The sequence below is a fragment of the Monodon monoceros genome, unplaced genomic scaffold, assembly GCF_005190385.1.
Source record: "Monodon monoceros isolate NGI ecotype Baffin Bay Population unplaced genomic scaffold, NGI_Narwhal_1 Super_Scaffold_19, whole genome shotgun sequence".
In the NCBI taxonomy this organism is placed as follows: Eukaryota; Metazoa; Chordata; class Mammalia; order Artiodactyla; family Monodontidae; genus Monodon; species Monodon monoceros.
Genome location: NW_021703775.1, coordinates 24788656 through 24802891, shown reverse-complemented (window position 1 = coordinate 24802891; position 14236 = coordinate 24788656). Strand labels below are relative to the sequence as shown.

At 41.8% G+C, this 14236-nt stretch overlaps 1 protein-coding gene across 1 annotated transcript in view; it reads right to left on the bottom strand.

Moving 5' to 3' along the window:
- Positions 1-11763: 11763 nt before the first annotated feature.
- TACR1 (tachykinin receptor 1) overlaps positions 11764-14236 on the bottom strand; it is a 94394-nt gene continuing 91921 nt past the window's right edge. The window contains exons 4-5 of the mRNA XM_029232225.1: positions 13916-14112; positions 11764-12375 (exon numbers count right to left, since the gene is read on the bottom strand). Of these exons, the coding sequence (XP_029088058.1) occupies positions 12084-12375; positions 13916-14112 (489 nt within the window). The 3' untranslated portion in view covers positions 11764-12083. The remainder of the gene's footprint in view (positions 12376-13915; positions 14113-14236) is intronic.

Below are 14236 nucleotides of genomic sequence, written 5' to 3'. Positions count from 1 at the left end.
CAGAATATCAAATGGCAAAAATCTCCCAGAGATCTCCATCTCAAAGCCAGCACCCAGCTTCACTCAACGATGAGCAAGTTACAGTGCTGGACACCCTATGCCAAACAACTAGCAAAACAGGAACACAAACCCACCCATTAGCAGAGAGGCTGCCTAAAATCATAATAAGTCCACAGACACCCCAAAACACACCACCAGACGTGGACCTGCCCACCAGAAAGACAAAATCCAGCCTCATCCACCAGAACACAGGCACTAGTCCCCTCCACCAGGAGGCCTACATAACCCACTGAACCAACCTTAGCCACTGGGGACAGACACCACAAACAACGGGAAGTACGAACCTGCAGCCTGCAAAAAGGAGACCCCAAACACAGTAAGATAAACAAAATGAGAACACAGAAAAACACACAGCAGATGAAGGAACAAGGTAAAAACCCACCAGTCCTAACAAATGAAGAGGAAATAGGCAGTCTACCAGAAAAAGAATTCAGAATAATGATAGTAAAGATGATCCAAAATCTTGGAAATAGAATAGAGAAAATGCAAGAAACATTTAACAAGGACCTAGAAGAACTAAAGATGAAACAAGCAATGATGAACAAAAATAACTGAAATTAAAAATACTCTAGAAGGGATCAATAGCAGAATAACTGAGGCAGAAGAACAGATAAGTGACCTGGAAGATAAAATAGTGGAAATAAGTACTGCAGAGCAGAATAAAGAAAAAAGAATGAGAAGAACTGAGGAGAGTCTCAGAGACCTCTGGGACAACATTAAACACACCAACATTCGAATTATAGGGATTCCAGAAGAAGAAGAGAAAAAGAAAGAGACTGAGAAAATATTTGAAGAGATTATAGTTGAAAACTTCCCTAATATGGGAAAGGAAATAATCAAATCCAGGAAGCACAGAGAGTCCCATACAGGATAAATCCAAGGAGAAACATGCCAAGACACATATTAATCAAAGTGTCAAAAGTTAAATACAAAGAAAACAAGTTAAAAGCAGCAAGGGAAAAACAACAAATAATACACAAGAGAATCCCCATAAGATTAACAGCTGATCTATCAGCAGAAACTCTGCAAGCCAGAAGGGACTGGCAGGACATATTGAAAGTGAGGAAGGAGAAAAAGCTACAACCAAGATTACTCTACCCAGCAAGAATCTCATTCAGATTTGATGGAGAAATTAAAATCTTTACAGACAAGCAAAACCTGAGAGAGTTCAGCACCACCAAACCAGCTTTACAACAAATGCTAAAGTATCTTCTCTAGGCAAGAAACACAAGAGAAGGAAAAGACCTACAATAACAAACCCAAAACAATTAAGAAAATGGGAATAGGAACATACATATCAATAATTACCTTAAATGTAAATGGATTAAATCCTCCAACCAAAAGACACAGACTGGCTTAAAGGATACAAAAACAAGACCCATATATATGCTGTCTACAAGAAACCCACTTCAGACCTAGAGACACATACAGACTGAAAGTTAGGGGATGGAAAAAGATATTCCGTGCAAATGGAAACCAAAAGAAAGCTGGAGTAGCAATTCTCATATCAGACAAAATAGACACTAAAATAAAGACTATTAGAAGAGACAAAGAAGGACACTACATAATGATGAAGGGATCGATCCAAGAAGAAGATATAACATTGCAAATATATATGCACCCAACAAAGGAGCACCTCTATACATAAGGCAAATACTAACAGCCATAAAAGGGGAAATCGACAGTAACACGTTCATGCTAGGGCACTTTAACACCCCACTTTCACCAATGGACAGATCATCCAAAATGAAAATAAATAAGGAAACTCAAGCTTTAAATGATACATTAAACAAGATGGACTTAATTGATATTTATAGGACATTCCATCCAAAAATAACAGAATACACTTTCTTCTCAAGTGCACATGGGACATTCACCAGAATACATCATATCTAGGGTCACAAATCAAGCCTTGATAAACTTAAGAAATTTAAAATCTTATCAAGTATCTTTTCCGACCACAATGCTATGAGACTAGATATCAATTAAAGGAAAAGATCTGTAAAAAATACAAACACATGGAGGCTAAACAATACACTACTTAATAACGAAGTGATCACTGAAGAAATCAAAGAGGAAATAAAAAAACACCTAGAAACAAATGACAATGGATACACGATGACCCAAAACCTATGGGATGCAGCTAAAGCAGTTCTAAGAGGGAAGTTTATAGCAATACAAGCCCACCTTAGGAAACAGGAAACATCTCGAATAAACAACCTGAACTTGCACCTAAAGCAATTAGAGAAAGAAGAAAAAAAAACCCCCAAAGTTAGCTGAAGGAAAGAAATCATAAAAATCAGATCAGAAATAAATGAAAAAGAAATGAAGGAAACAATAGCAAAGATCAATAAAACTAAAAGCTGGTTCTTTGAGAAGATAAAAAAAATAGATAAACCATTAGCCAGATTCATTAAGAAAAAAAGGGAGAAGACTCAAATCAATAGAATTAGAAATGAAAAAGGAGAAGTAACAACTCACACTGCAGAAATACAAAAGATCATGAGAGATTATTACAAGCAACTCTATGCCAATAAAATGGACAACCTGGAAGAAATGGAGAAATTCTTAGAAATGCACAACCTGCCAAGACTGAATCAGGAAGAAATAGAAAATATGAACAGACCAAACACAAGCACTGAAATTGAAACTGTGATTAAAAATCTTCCAACAAACAAAAGCCCAGGACCAGACGGCTTCACAGGCGAATTCTATCAAACATTTAGAGAAGAGCTAACACCTCTCCTTCTCAAACTCTTCCAAAATATAGCAGAGAGAGGAGCACACCCAAATTCATTCTACGAGGCCACCATCACCTTGATACCAAAACCAGACAAGGATGTCACAAAGAAAGAAAATTACAGGCCAATATCACTGAAGAACATAGATGCAAAAATCCTCAACAAAATACTAGCAAACAGAATCCAACAGCACATTAAAAGGATCATACACCATGATCAAGTGTGGTTTATTCCAGGAATGCAAGGATTCTTCAATATATGCAAATCAATCAATGTGATAAAACATATTAACAAATTGAAGGAGAAAAACCATATGATCATCTCAATTGATGCAGAGAAAGCTTTCGACAAAATTCAACACCCATTTATGATAAAAACCCTCCAGAAAGTTGACATAGAGGGAACTTTCCTCAACATAATAAAGGCCATGTATGACAAACTCACAGCCAACGTCATCCTCAATGGTAAAAAACTGAAAGCATTTCCACTAAGATCAGGAACAAGACAAGGTTGCCCACTCTCACCACTCTTATTCAACATAGTTTTAGAAGTTTTACCAATAGCAATCAGAGGAGAAAAGGAAATAAAATGAATAATGCACAGTAATCTCTGGCATTCTTTACACTAATGATGAAAAATCTGAAAGTGAAATCAAGAAAACACTCCCATTTACCACTGCAACAAAAAGAATAAAATATCTAGGAATAAACCCACCTAAGGAGACAAAACACATGTATGCAGAAAATTATAAGACACTGATGAAAGAAATTAAAGATGAAACAAATAGATGGAGAGATATACCATGTTCTTGGATTGGAAGAATTAACATTGTGAAAATGACTCTACTACCCAAAACAATCTACAGATTCAATGCAATCCCTATCAAACTACCACTGGCATTTTTCACAGAACTAGAACAAAAAATTTCACAATTTGTGTGGAAACACAAAAGACCCCGAATAGCCAAAGCAATCTTGAGAACGAAAAACGGAGCTGGAGGAATCAGGCTCCCTGACTTCAGACTATACTACAAAGCTACAGTAATCAAGACAGTATGGTACTGGCACAAAAACAGAAAGATCAGTGGAACAGGATAGAAAGCCCGGAGATAAACCGAAGCACATATGGTCACCTTATCTTTGATAAAGGAGGCAGGAATGTACAGTGGAGGAATGACAGCCTCTTCAATAAGTGGTGCTGGGAAAACTGGACAGCTACATGTAAAAGTATGAGATTAGATCACTCCCTAACACCATACACAAAAGTAAGCTCAAAATGGATTAAAGACCTAAATGTAAGGCCAGAAACTCTCAATCTCTTAGCGGAAAACATAGGCAGAACACTCTATGATATAAATCACAGCAAGATCCTTTTTGACCCACCTCCTAGAGGAATGGAAATAAAAACAAAAATAAACAAATGGGACGTAATGAAACTTCAAAGCTTTTGCACAGCAAAGGAAACCATAAACAAGACCAAAAAACAACCCTCAGAATGGGAGAAAATATTTGCCAATGAAGCAACTGACAAAGGATTAATTTCCAAAATTTACAAGCAGCTCAGGCAGCTCAATAACAAAAAAACAAACAACCCAATCCAAAAATGGGCAGAAGACCTAAATAGACATTTCGCCACAGAATATATACAGATTGCCAAGAAACACCTGAAAGAATGCTCAACATCACTAATCATTAGAGAATTGCAAATCAAAACTACAATGAGATGTCATCTCACACCAGTCAGAATGTCCATCATCAAAAAATCTAGAAACAATAAATGCTGGAGAGGGTGTGGAGAAAAGGGAACACTCTTGTACTGCTGGTGGGAATGTGAATTGGTACAGCCACTATGGAGAACAGTATGTAGGTTCATTAAAAAACTACAAATAGAACTACCATATGACCCAGCAATCCCACCACTGGGCATATACCCTGAGAAAACCATAATTCAAAAAGCATCATGGACCACAAAGTTCATTGCAGCTCTATTTATAATAGCCAGGACATGGAAACAACCTAAGTGCCCATCATCGGATGAATGGATAAAGAAGATGTGGCACATATATACAATGGAATATTACTCAGCCATAAAAAGAAATGAAATTGTGCTATTTGTAATGAGGTGGATAGATTTAGAGTCTGTCGTACAGAGTGAAGTTAGTCAGAAAGAGAAAGACAAATACCTTATGCTAACACATATATATGGAATTTAAGAAAAAAAATGTCATGAAGAACCTAGGGGTAAGACAGGAATAAAGACACAGACCTACTAGAGAACGGACCTTAGGATATGGAGAGGGGGAAGGGTGAGCTGTGACAAAGCGAGAGAGAGGCATGGACATATATACACTACCAAACGTAAGGTAGATAGCTAGTGGGAAGCAGCGACATAGCACAGGGAGATCAGCTCGGTGCTTTGTGACCGCCTGGAGGGGTGGGATAGGGAGGGAGGGAGACACAAGAGGGAAGAGATATGGGAACATGTGTATATGTATAACTGATTCACTTTGTTATAAAGCAGAAACTAACACACCATTGTAAAGCAATTATACTCCAATAAAGATGTTAAAAAAAAAAAAAAGAGAGGAGGGTTATGAAAAGGCAAGAAGGGAGACTAGAAAAAAACAACAACAACAATAAACCCAATTGAAAAATCCACAATTGAAAGAGGGTTAAAGAATTTGGAACTTCACAACCTAAAAAAGTAAGGATGTCTATCTGATATGAGAAAACTTAGGAGTTTGTGGAAGTCAGTCAGTGAGACAGGAAAACATTTTCTGTGAGTGATTGTATGTGTGTTGCCACTCAGGAAAACCTTGGGCTTAAGATTTTGTTGTCTTTCGACAACATTTGGTGTGGGAGAACATCAAGGTTTCTTTCCAGCATCTCTACTTTGATATTCCTCCCACTGGACTGTGGTGAAACTGTCTACCCCTCTGGACTGTAAGTGTTTTGAGGGCAGGGACCATGTGCTATTGAAATTTATATTTCCAACCCCCCACAGACTGACTGCTACATCATGGCAAATCTTCAGTGGATGAAGTTGAATTACCAGCTGTCAAGACCTTATAGGTATAAAATAAGCAGAAAAGTGCTGCCTCTCTTTTTGAGATAGTGTTGGGGTTGTCCCCAAATTTCTGAGGTGAACCCAGAATCATGTTCATAATCATCCATAACAACATCTCTTTTTGACTATCTGGACCAGCCCAGGTGGCTGCCATGTTTCAGGAATAGTTATTGTCCCGTAGGACACTTTTGCCAAACCAGGTACTCCTCCAGGCGGTGGTTATGGAACAAGAGGGCAATGGGCATGGGTCAATGAGTCAGAAAAGGGCAGAGGAGCACGGCCAAATCCAGAAGGAGCTTTCTGGGCAGTGAGCATGCACTGCCTGGCCTCTTCATGCACTAACATTCTTCTTTAAATTCATGATTGGCATGGTTAGGAGATGACAGCACTGGAACCTGGCATCCCTCTGGAGTCTGCTGTTCTCCCAGCCCAGCCTAGTGGCTGGATCTCTTGCTTCAGCTACTTCTTTTGAGTGTTGGCACTAATTCAGGAGTCCTGCTCTGAAAATCTTCTTAATTTCAGAAAATGGGTGAGTGGGAGGTGAGGTTAGGGGGTGAAAGAAAAGAGTGGGTGAGTGGGTACATGAAGTGGGCAAGAGGGTACTAGAGATAGGAAACGAGAATTTGTTAGGGATGGTGGGTTTTCACTATTCCACCAAATACGCTCTTTATTAAAATGTGTCCTAAGAAGGCATCCAGAGTAGTGGGATTAAAACCTAGAGATTTCAGCAGGGAGTATGTTAGGAGGAGAGAGTTTCTAGGGATGAAAATAATTTTGGACTGAAGAGTGGAGTACAAAAGGATACTGGACATAAAAAGAGGAAAGAGACAAAGGACATGTGAACACAATGCAGAGGACTTGGGTTTGAATCTGTCTGTGTGAAAATCTCTGAAGCTCGTGAAATAGATGCTAACATGCCAGCAGGCAGTGGTGAGGCAAGTGCAGCACCCCCGGTGGGGCTTATGTCATTGTTGATACACTTTGTCACTTGTTTCTAATTAGCAGCCTTTTCTCCTTGCTAGCTGCACTGCTTGAGAAAGAAGCCAGAACCAAAGGTTGAATTTTATGTTGAATTTGGTGTTCATGAGATGTGCCCTTCCATGCCTCATTCCACTTCCTCCCTGTTTTCCTAACTGGTAAAGATAAATGAGGGTGTCTCAGAACATTGCCTGTGGAGTTCAGGAAAGCAGTTTCTGCAGTCAAGTGCTCCCTTCACTTCTGAAAATGGAGAGGAACGCTCTCGGTGTGTCCCTACCTTGCCTGCCTCTGTTTGAGGCCTTGACTGAAACCCCCTCTTGGGTTCCAGAGCTGAGGAAATCCATTTACTCATGAAAAGAATCTGAGGCAGCTATGCAGGGAGAATTACCAAAGCCAGACTGGCTCCTAAAGCTAAGCACCTTCAGCGCGTATGAGGTCACATGTGCCTACACAGGACTAAATGAAAACGTGCTTGCATTTCCACAAGAATGTCAATACTCCACAGCTGATATTATTTGTTGACCTGTAACTAAGGTTAGTCTTTCTTCAGCTAACAAATATTCATATTTCCATGGAAGAGTGAGCATACCCCTTAATCATGAATTTGGTGTTTTTACTGCCACAAACATCTATAAGGATGTTCTACAGCTTTAACACATCTGGGCGCCTGAGGTGAATTATGATTTTGTTCCAAAGTTGTTTCAAGTTTCATGGCAGCCACTCATTCTCCCAGGGCTCACCTACCTCCCAGTGTGCTCTGAAGGCCTCAGGGCTCCTCACCCCTCTCCCATAAACAAATTATTTTCTCTCCTTCTCTAGAGAGTGGAGGATGAATGATTTCTTCTGAGAAGATTCAGTTTTTGCACCCTTTATTACACACACACACACACACACACACACATACAGTGTTTTACATATGATTTGTGGAGACCTTGAAGGGAAGTTGTGGATTTCTTGAAGCTTATCCAGGCACCTCAATTTAAGATGCCTTAATTTAAACAGAAACATCTTTATTATTCGTTTCTGATACTCATCATGTTGCGAAGCTATCTAGATTCTCCTCAAACCTTCCTCTTTTAACGCAGACATAGAGAATGGACTTGACATGCGGAGGGGGAAGGGTAAGCTGGGACGAAGTGAGAGAGTGGCAAGGACATATATACACTACCAAATGTAAAATAGATAGCTAGTGGGAAGCAGCCGCATAGCACAGGGAGATCAGCTCGGTGCTTTGTGTCCACCTAGAGGGGTGGGTTAGGGAGTGTGGGAGGAAGGGAGACGCAAGAGGGAGGAGATATGGGGATGTATGTATATGTATAGCTGATTCACTTTCTTATAAAGCAGAAACTAACACACCATTGTAAAGCAATTATACTCCAATAAAGATGTTAAAAAAAAACCCCAAACTCCCTCTTGTAAAGGCTTTACAATCTTTGTCATCGCAAGTTTGCTGACAGCTGCTCATCACTCTTTTGAGGATGCATGCCTGAGGGGTGAGGTGGTACAGGGTGGCCCCTACTTTCTGGGCTTCCGTTCAGGTTTGCTGGGCTTACAGAGATTAACCATTGAAGTTTCTAATACTGCCCAGGGTTTCCTGATATGTGTTTTCAAACAGAGGGGGCTGGACCAAAGCTCTGGTGGAAGCTGTGGAAGTGATGGTACAGATCTCCCTTCAGGAGAGGCCCGGCAGTGGGTGTGCCATCAGCTGCCTGCCTCCAGCTGCTGTGATTTCAGGGATGACCACAGGGTTCAAGAGCAGACCACCCTCTCCCAGGAGAGCTCCCAGTCAGTGACCCAGCATGTTGAGGGTACCAGGCCTGGCCATTTCTGCCCGCTGGGGCTTTTCTCTGGGCACCCTTTGCACACTGGTGGGCCAGCTGAGACTTTCTCAGGGCTGCTCCTCATATGGAAGCTCCTCCTGCCCAATCTTACCCTCCCCCTTTTTTCACAGGTGTCAGATCTGCATAGTGATCTCAAGGCCTCCCCTGCTTACCTTCCTCACCCCTTATCTTTCCCAAGTGTTCCCTCAATACATCTCTTGCACTTCTGACTCTGTCTTGGTGTCTGCTTCTAGGAGGACCTGAACTGACACAGCTCTACTCATAGGTGACACTGTTGGTCACTTCATACATTCCCATATTACCTTCCCAGATTCCCACCTGGAAACAGTTCCCACATCTTGCCAACCCATTTTGTCACAGAGTTAGGAGTTTTCTGGGTGTTGGGTTCCATTCTTTGGTCTTTGCAATTTATTAAGATTCATAGTACCACCCCATTCAGTGTCTTGTAGGTTGCTTAGTTTCCCTGGAGATGAGACAGAGGCATGAGACAGTTAAAAACATACTTTATTTCTATATGGAGATTCTTTCTATGATCTCAGGTTGGAAAACATAGAAACTTCAAGAACCAACCCTCTCCACTTACATGATTCTTCCTGAAACCAGGTCAATAAGGTTAGCTCCCAAGTCCCCTTTTCCAAGGGTTCCTCTCAGTCCTTCCAAGAGAAAGGACATTCCAGTATGTCTTAGCACTCCAGTGGGAGGTGAGGAAGACAAGGACCCCTATCCTTTAGTTCTTGCCATGTAGTGTCCCTCCCCAACCCTCAGTTGCTATGGTACTACTGTGAGTCCATTATATACATCAGCTTCTCTCTGTGAAAGAATGAGGAGGAATCAGCACAATACAAATAGCTCATTGACAGCAACTGGATCCCACATTTTAGAAGTAACATAACAGTGATAGCCCCATGATGCCTTATATTCTATTACTACTGAACAGAATATCAAGGAAAAACACTTAGGAGATAACACAGGATGACAGATTTCTATAAGAATGAGACCAATGCACAGTGCAGATCATGGTGTTTCTCACACATGGGAGGAGACAACAATTTTATAAGTTAAATGGGTATTGGAGAGTGGGTCAGAGGAAGACTTGCTGGGCTCTCTCAGAGGAAACGTTCTGCCATATTTGAAACTGTACACTCCTATTATGTGCAGTGATGATGCTGTCCAAACACACCCCTTCAGTTCCCCTGGATTGGCTGGTGCTCTCTTTGGAATTATCTCAGAGAGCTCTCATCGCAAAAGGCTATCTTAAGGTCTTTGGCCCGATTACCCATGTTGAGTGTGGGTCTTTAGAATCCTGTGGAAAATATGCTTCTCAACTTCCTCCATGCCTGCTGGGCAGCCTAGACCCACTAAGACTGGTGAGTTAACAATGTCCTGTTGGTAGGCTCCTCAAGAACAGAAGGAGCTGTGTGTCCCCAGCTCAGGGCCAAGTCCAGAGCAAGTGCTCAATAAACCTTGTTGAATTCAACTCTAACCTCTTCCATAGAGGGGATGTCCCCTACTCATTAACACTTTCTTCTTAGGTACTTCTCATAATCATGCCAGTTCTTTACATCCCTCTGAAGTGAATAATCCATACATGGCATGATTCTTTATCAGAAGTAAGACTAATGCTTTGGGCACTGACTTTTGTTACCCCTAAATTATGTGTTCCATTCATATATTTGCACTGAGCTGGTTTTCTTAGTTTATTTAATCCTTCTCATGCTGCTTTGGAGGATATCTTTCTGGCTTATACTGTTGCTATATAGCTTCTTCCTGGCCTGTCAATGCCCTGGTAGGGTTAGGGCCAGCACAGCTGGTAACGGCTGTAAACCCTATGTGCAGCACAGTTCTCCCTGAACATGATGGATGCAGAATATGTGCATGCATTCTTCAAACCACGAAGAAGGCATTTATGGTAGTTACATGAGGTTTCTGCTTTCAGCCACATCTGGACAAAGCACAGATCTGGGAGACAGAAAGAAACTGTACACTCACCTGCTATAACCCCAAAACTGTCAGGACACGAAGCTTTAAGTTCATGACTCTCTGTCAACTGACTCTTCTGTAGGGTTGATCAATCATCCCACCTCTTTTAGACAGGAGGCCAGCAAAGCTGGTGGCAGGAAGGGGAGATTCAGAGAGTCTAAAGGGAAGATGCAAGGTGGCCTCTTCCCACAAGTGTTGTTGCAGGGTGCAGCCTCCTCAGTCACTGGGCATCTGAACTCATGCCTTATGCTAGTATAAAGCTAAAAATCTAGGTGAGTGCCCCTGCCCTAAGATACCCAAAAGTCCAGAGCAGGGAGCCTACATGTTTTTCTTCCCTGGTGGCATTCTCCAGCTGGGAGACTTAGCCTGTTAAATCCTTATAGAGAGATGTAGGATTTGACATGAAGTCCTCTGCTCTGTCAAAGGCCAAAATCTTCAGGAGAAGGAAAGTGCTCACAGTTTTAGGATAAATCAGAGAATGTCATATATGGATACTGATACATGGTCTTAGCAGTTGCTACATCTCTAGGTATTAATTTGCTGGACTTACTCCTTCTATTCTTCCTGAGACTACAAATTTTTTGTTGAACAAAAAAAAAAGACATACAATCATTGAACCAATGAATGTTAACATTCAAAAGGACACCTAGATGTAGTTCAGCTCATAGTTTTACAAATAAGGAAAGAGAGGGTCAGATAGATTAAGTATTGCACAGTCCTCCTGAGTCTTGGTTCATAACAGACATTAACTAGTATCAGTGGACATATTCTATCAGCATTGATTGCTCAGGACAGTCACTGGGGACATAATGCAGATAAACTTGAGGCTCTCAATCCCATACTGAAATATTGAGATGCCAAAAAGGGGCAGAAGTATGCCTTCTTTTCATGGGTCTTTAGAAGAGAGTGTTACATCTTTCATTCAGATTTTATGTGGTTCCTCCTTTTGTTCACCTTATCAAGCAGAGGCTGATGCAGTATGAGCCACCAGCTAAAGGAAAATAATCTAAGCAAGACTGAGAACACCTTTATTGAAATAAGATAGCAGCTCTAGGCAAACAGATCAGTTGGATCTTTTGCTGCATTGCAGGAATTAGCCTGAAATGAGTGCCAACATGCAATTAAAGTTAATTCTAGAATCTTGGAATGGACTGTAGAGAAAATCGAGTCTAACCTTCCCATTGTACAGGCTCAGAGAAGTTCGATGATTTGTTTTGGGTCACACAGCATGTGGGTGGCAAAGACATAGAAGAATGCAGGTTTTTGACTCCAGAATGGAATGTTTTTCCTAAACTATTCTGACCTTTTCACAAGCCGCAAAAGTGTTTCTTATGGTCTCTATATTGAGGATTTATCCATGCATGAAATGAAGCAAGACAAAGGCAAAGGTGACTGCGCCTACTGAACGCCCCATAGTCTAGGAGAGCATGTTGGAGTAGAAGCTGAAGTTCTCCATCGTGGTCTTAGAGTCGCTGCGAGAGGAGTCATTGGAGGTCTTGTCCAGGGATGAGGGCATGGCCTTGGGGCCTTCCTCCAGGTCTTCCTCATGGGCCCCCACCACTGTGGAGACAGTGGTCTCCAGGCGGCTGACTTTATACACACTGCCCTGCGTCTGGAGGTACCTAGTGGATTTCATTTCGAGCCCCTCATAGTCACCAGCACTGATGAAAGGGCAGCACTGAAAGGCTTGCTTGAAGCCCAGACGGAACCTGAAGAGAGAGTAGAAGGAGAGGTAATCCTTGCGTATGGCCTGCTTTCAGAGGGTGTTCCCATCATTGTGGTAGCTCTTTAATACGTGGACATACCCAAATGAGACACTGTGTTATTATTTTTTTTAATTAATTGACAGCTGAAGATGCTAAGGGCAAAAAGATTCAAAGGTCAGTGATCAAGGTTAAATCCAGGACTAGAACCCAAATTCATGTGAAATGCATGTCTGTACTTAGGGTGGCTGTTGAAATATACTGCCTCCACTGGTTCAGGGCCAGCTGATTTTGGGTCAATTCAACATCAGTAAAAACATTCACCAAGTGTTTACTATATGCACAATACTGTGTCAAGACTCAGTCCTTTCCTTCAAGTAACCCACTGACTTTCTGCCAATCATGTCCCTTCAGAATCAGCTTTTGGGAGATTAAACTTAGAAGTGTTTAGGTATGTTGTGAGGCTCCTAGAAGAAAGATAAATCCATGAGTTAGACAAGCAAGACCATTTGGACAAGTCCCAGGGAACATCTGTCCCCAAATTCATAGCACCTGAGTGTCTCATTCAGAGAAGACATGTTATAGACTGATAACTGTTGGCTATAAATGTGACAAGCCTTTTTTCCTTCCCCCTCCTTCTCCTGCCTCCTTTTTCACAGAGGCTGAGATGGTGCTCCGGATGAGTGAGCTGCCACCATGGCATACCAGCTGCCTCTTGGGGACTCTGCACACAGTGGTGAATTCCCTATTACTGAACATCATTCTAGATGGCTCTCCCTTCTCTTACTTGTCTGAGGTTGGCTTCCACTTCAGGGAAGGCTCTCCTGGCCCCTGTGGCCAAGTAAAGGCAGAATCAGGCCTTTGAGGCTCTGACTTCTTTTTGCTTACCCTGTCCTGCTGGAAGTGCTGGAAGAAACTGGACAAAGCTGCCCAGATTTTATGATGGGATGGGAAGAAGAAAATGAGAGACCAGAGAAGGGAAAAGATGCCATGTGGTGGATAATTATTCTCGGGGCATCAATCTCTCTCTTTCTCTCTTGTTCTCTCTCAGTCTCTCTCTCACTATCATTCTCTGACTCTCTCTCTCTCTCTGATTCTCTTTCTCTCTGTCTGCATGGACAACCCTCTGTGCATGGAATCCATAGAGCAGATTGAGAACTTCATGAACTTGATCCAGCTTGCAACCTGCTTTATATACATTAATCACAGAGGTTTTTTAAATCTGCCCCTGCACCCCACCCTCTACTACTGATTTAGTAACAAGTGTTTAAAAGTCAGAAGATTTCACATAAAAACATGGATTTCTGGTTCATCTTGGAAAAGAAAAAAAAGTCTCCTCAGGGCTCATATTCCTGCATGGTGACAAGAAGACCATTTGTCTTTGTAGTCCCCAAGTAGCCAACCTAAATGAGGAAAGCCAGCTGTGAGACAAGAGGGAGTGGTAAAGACTACAGAGCACTAATCATCGTGGTTCAGTCAGCAGGGATTGAACAGTGTGATGGTTAGTTTCTTGTCCTGGAGAGAGTATGGGGGATGGGGTTCTTACCTGTCATTGAGGCAGCAGTAGATGATGGGGTTGTACATTGTAGAGCTCATGGCCAGCCACATGATGGCCAGGTAAACCTGCTGAATAAACTTCTCCAGGTAGAGATCAGGGTTGATGTAAGGCAGGAGGAAGAAGATGTGGAAGGGCAGCCAGCAGATGGCAAAGGTGCATACGACAATAATCATCATCTTAACCACCTGGCGAGAGGGTGAGACAGGTGAGACCATCAGCACCTCCTCCCTTTCTCATGGTTATTTTCTCTCTTATCCTGCCCCCTGACTGTGCACAGTGTGATATGGAGTGTAAAGTAATTATAATAAC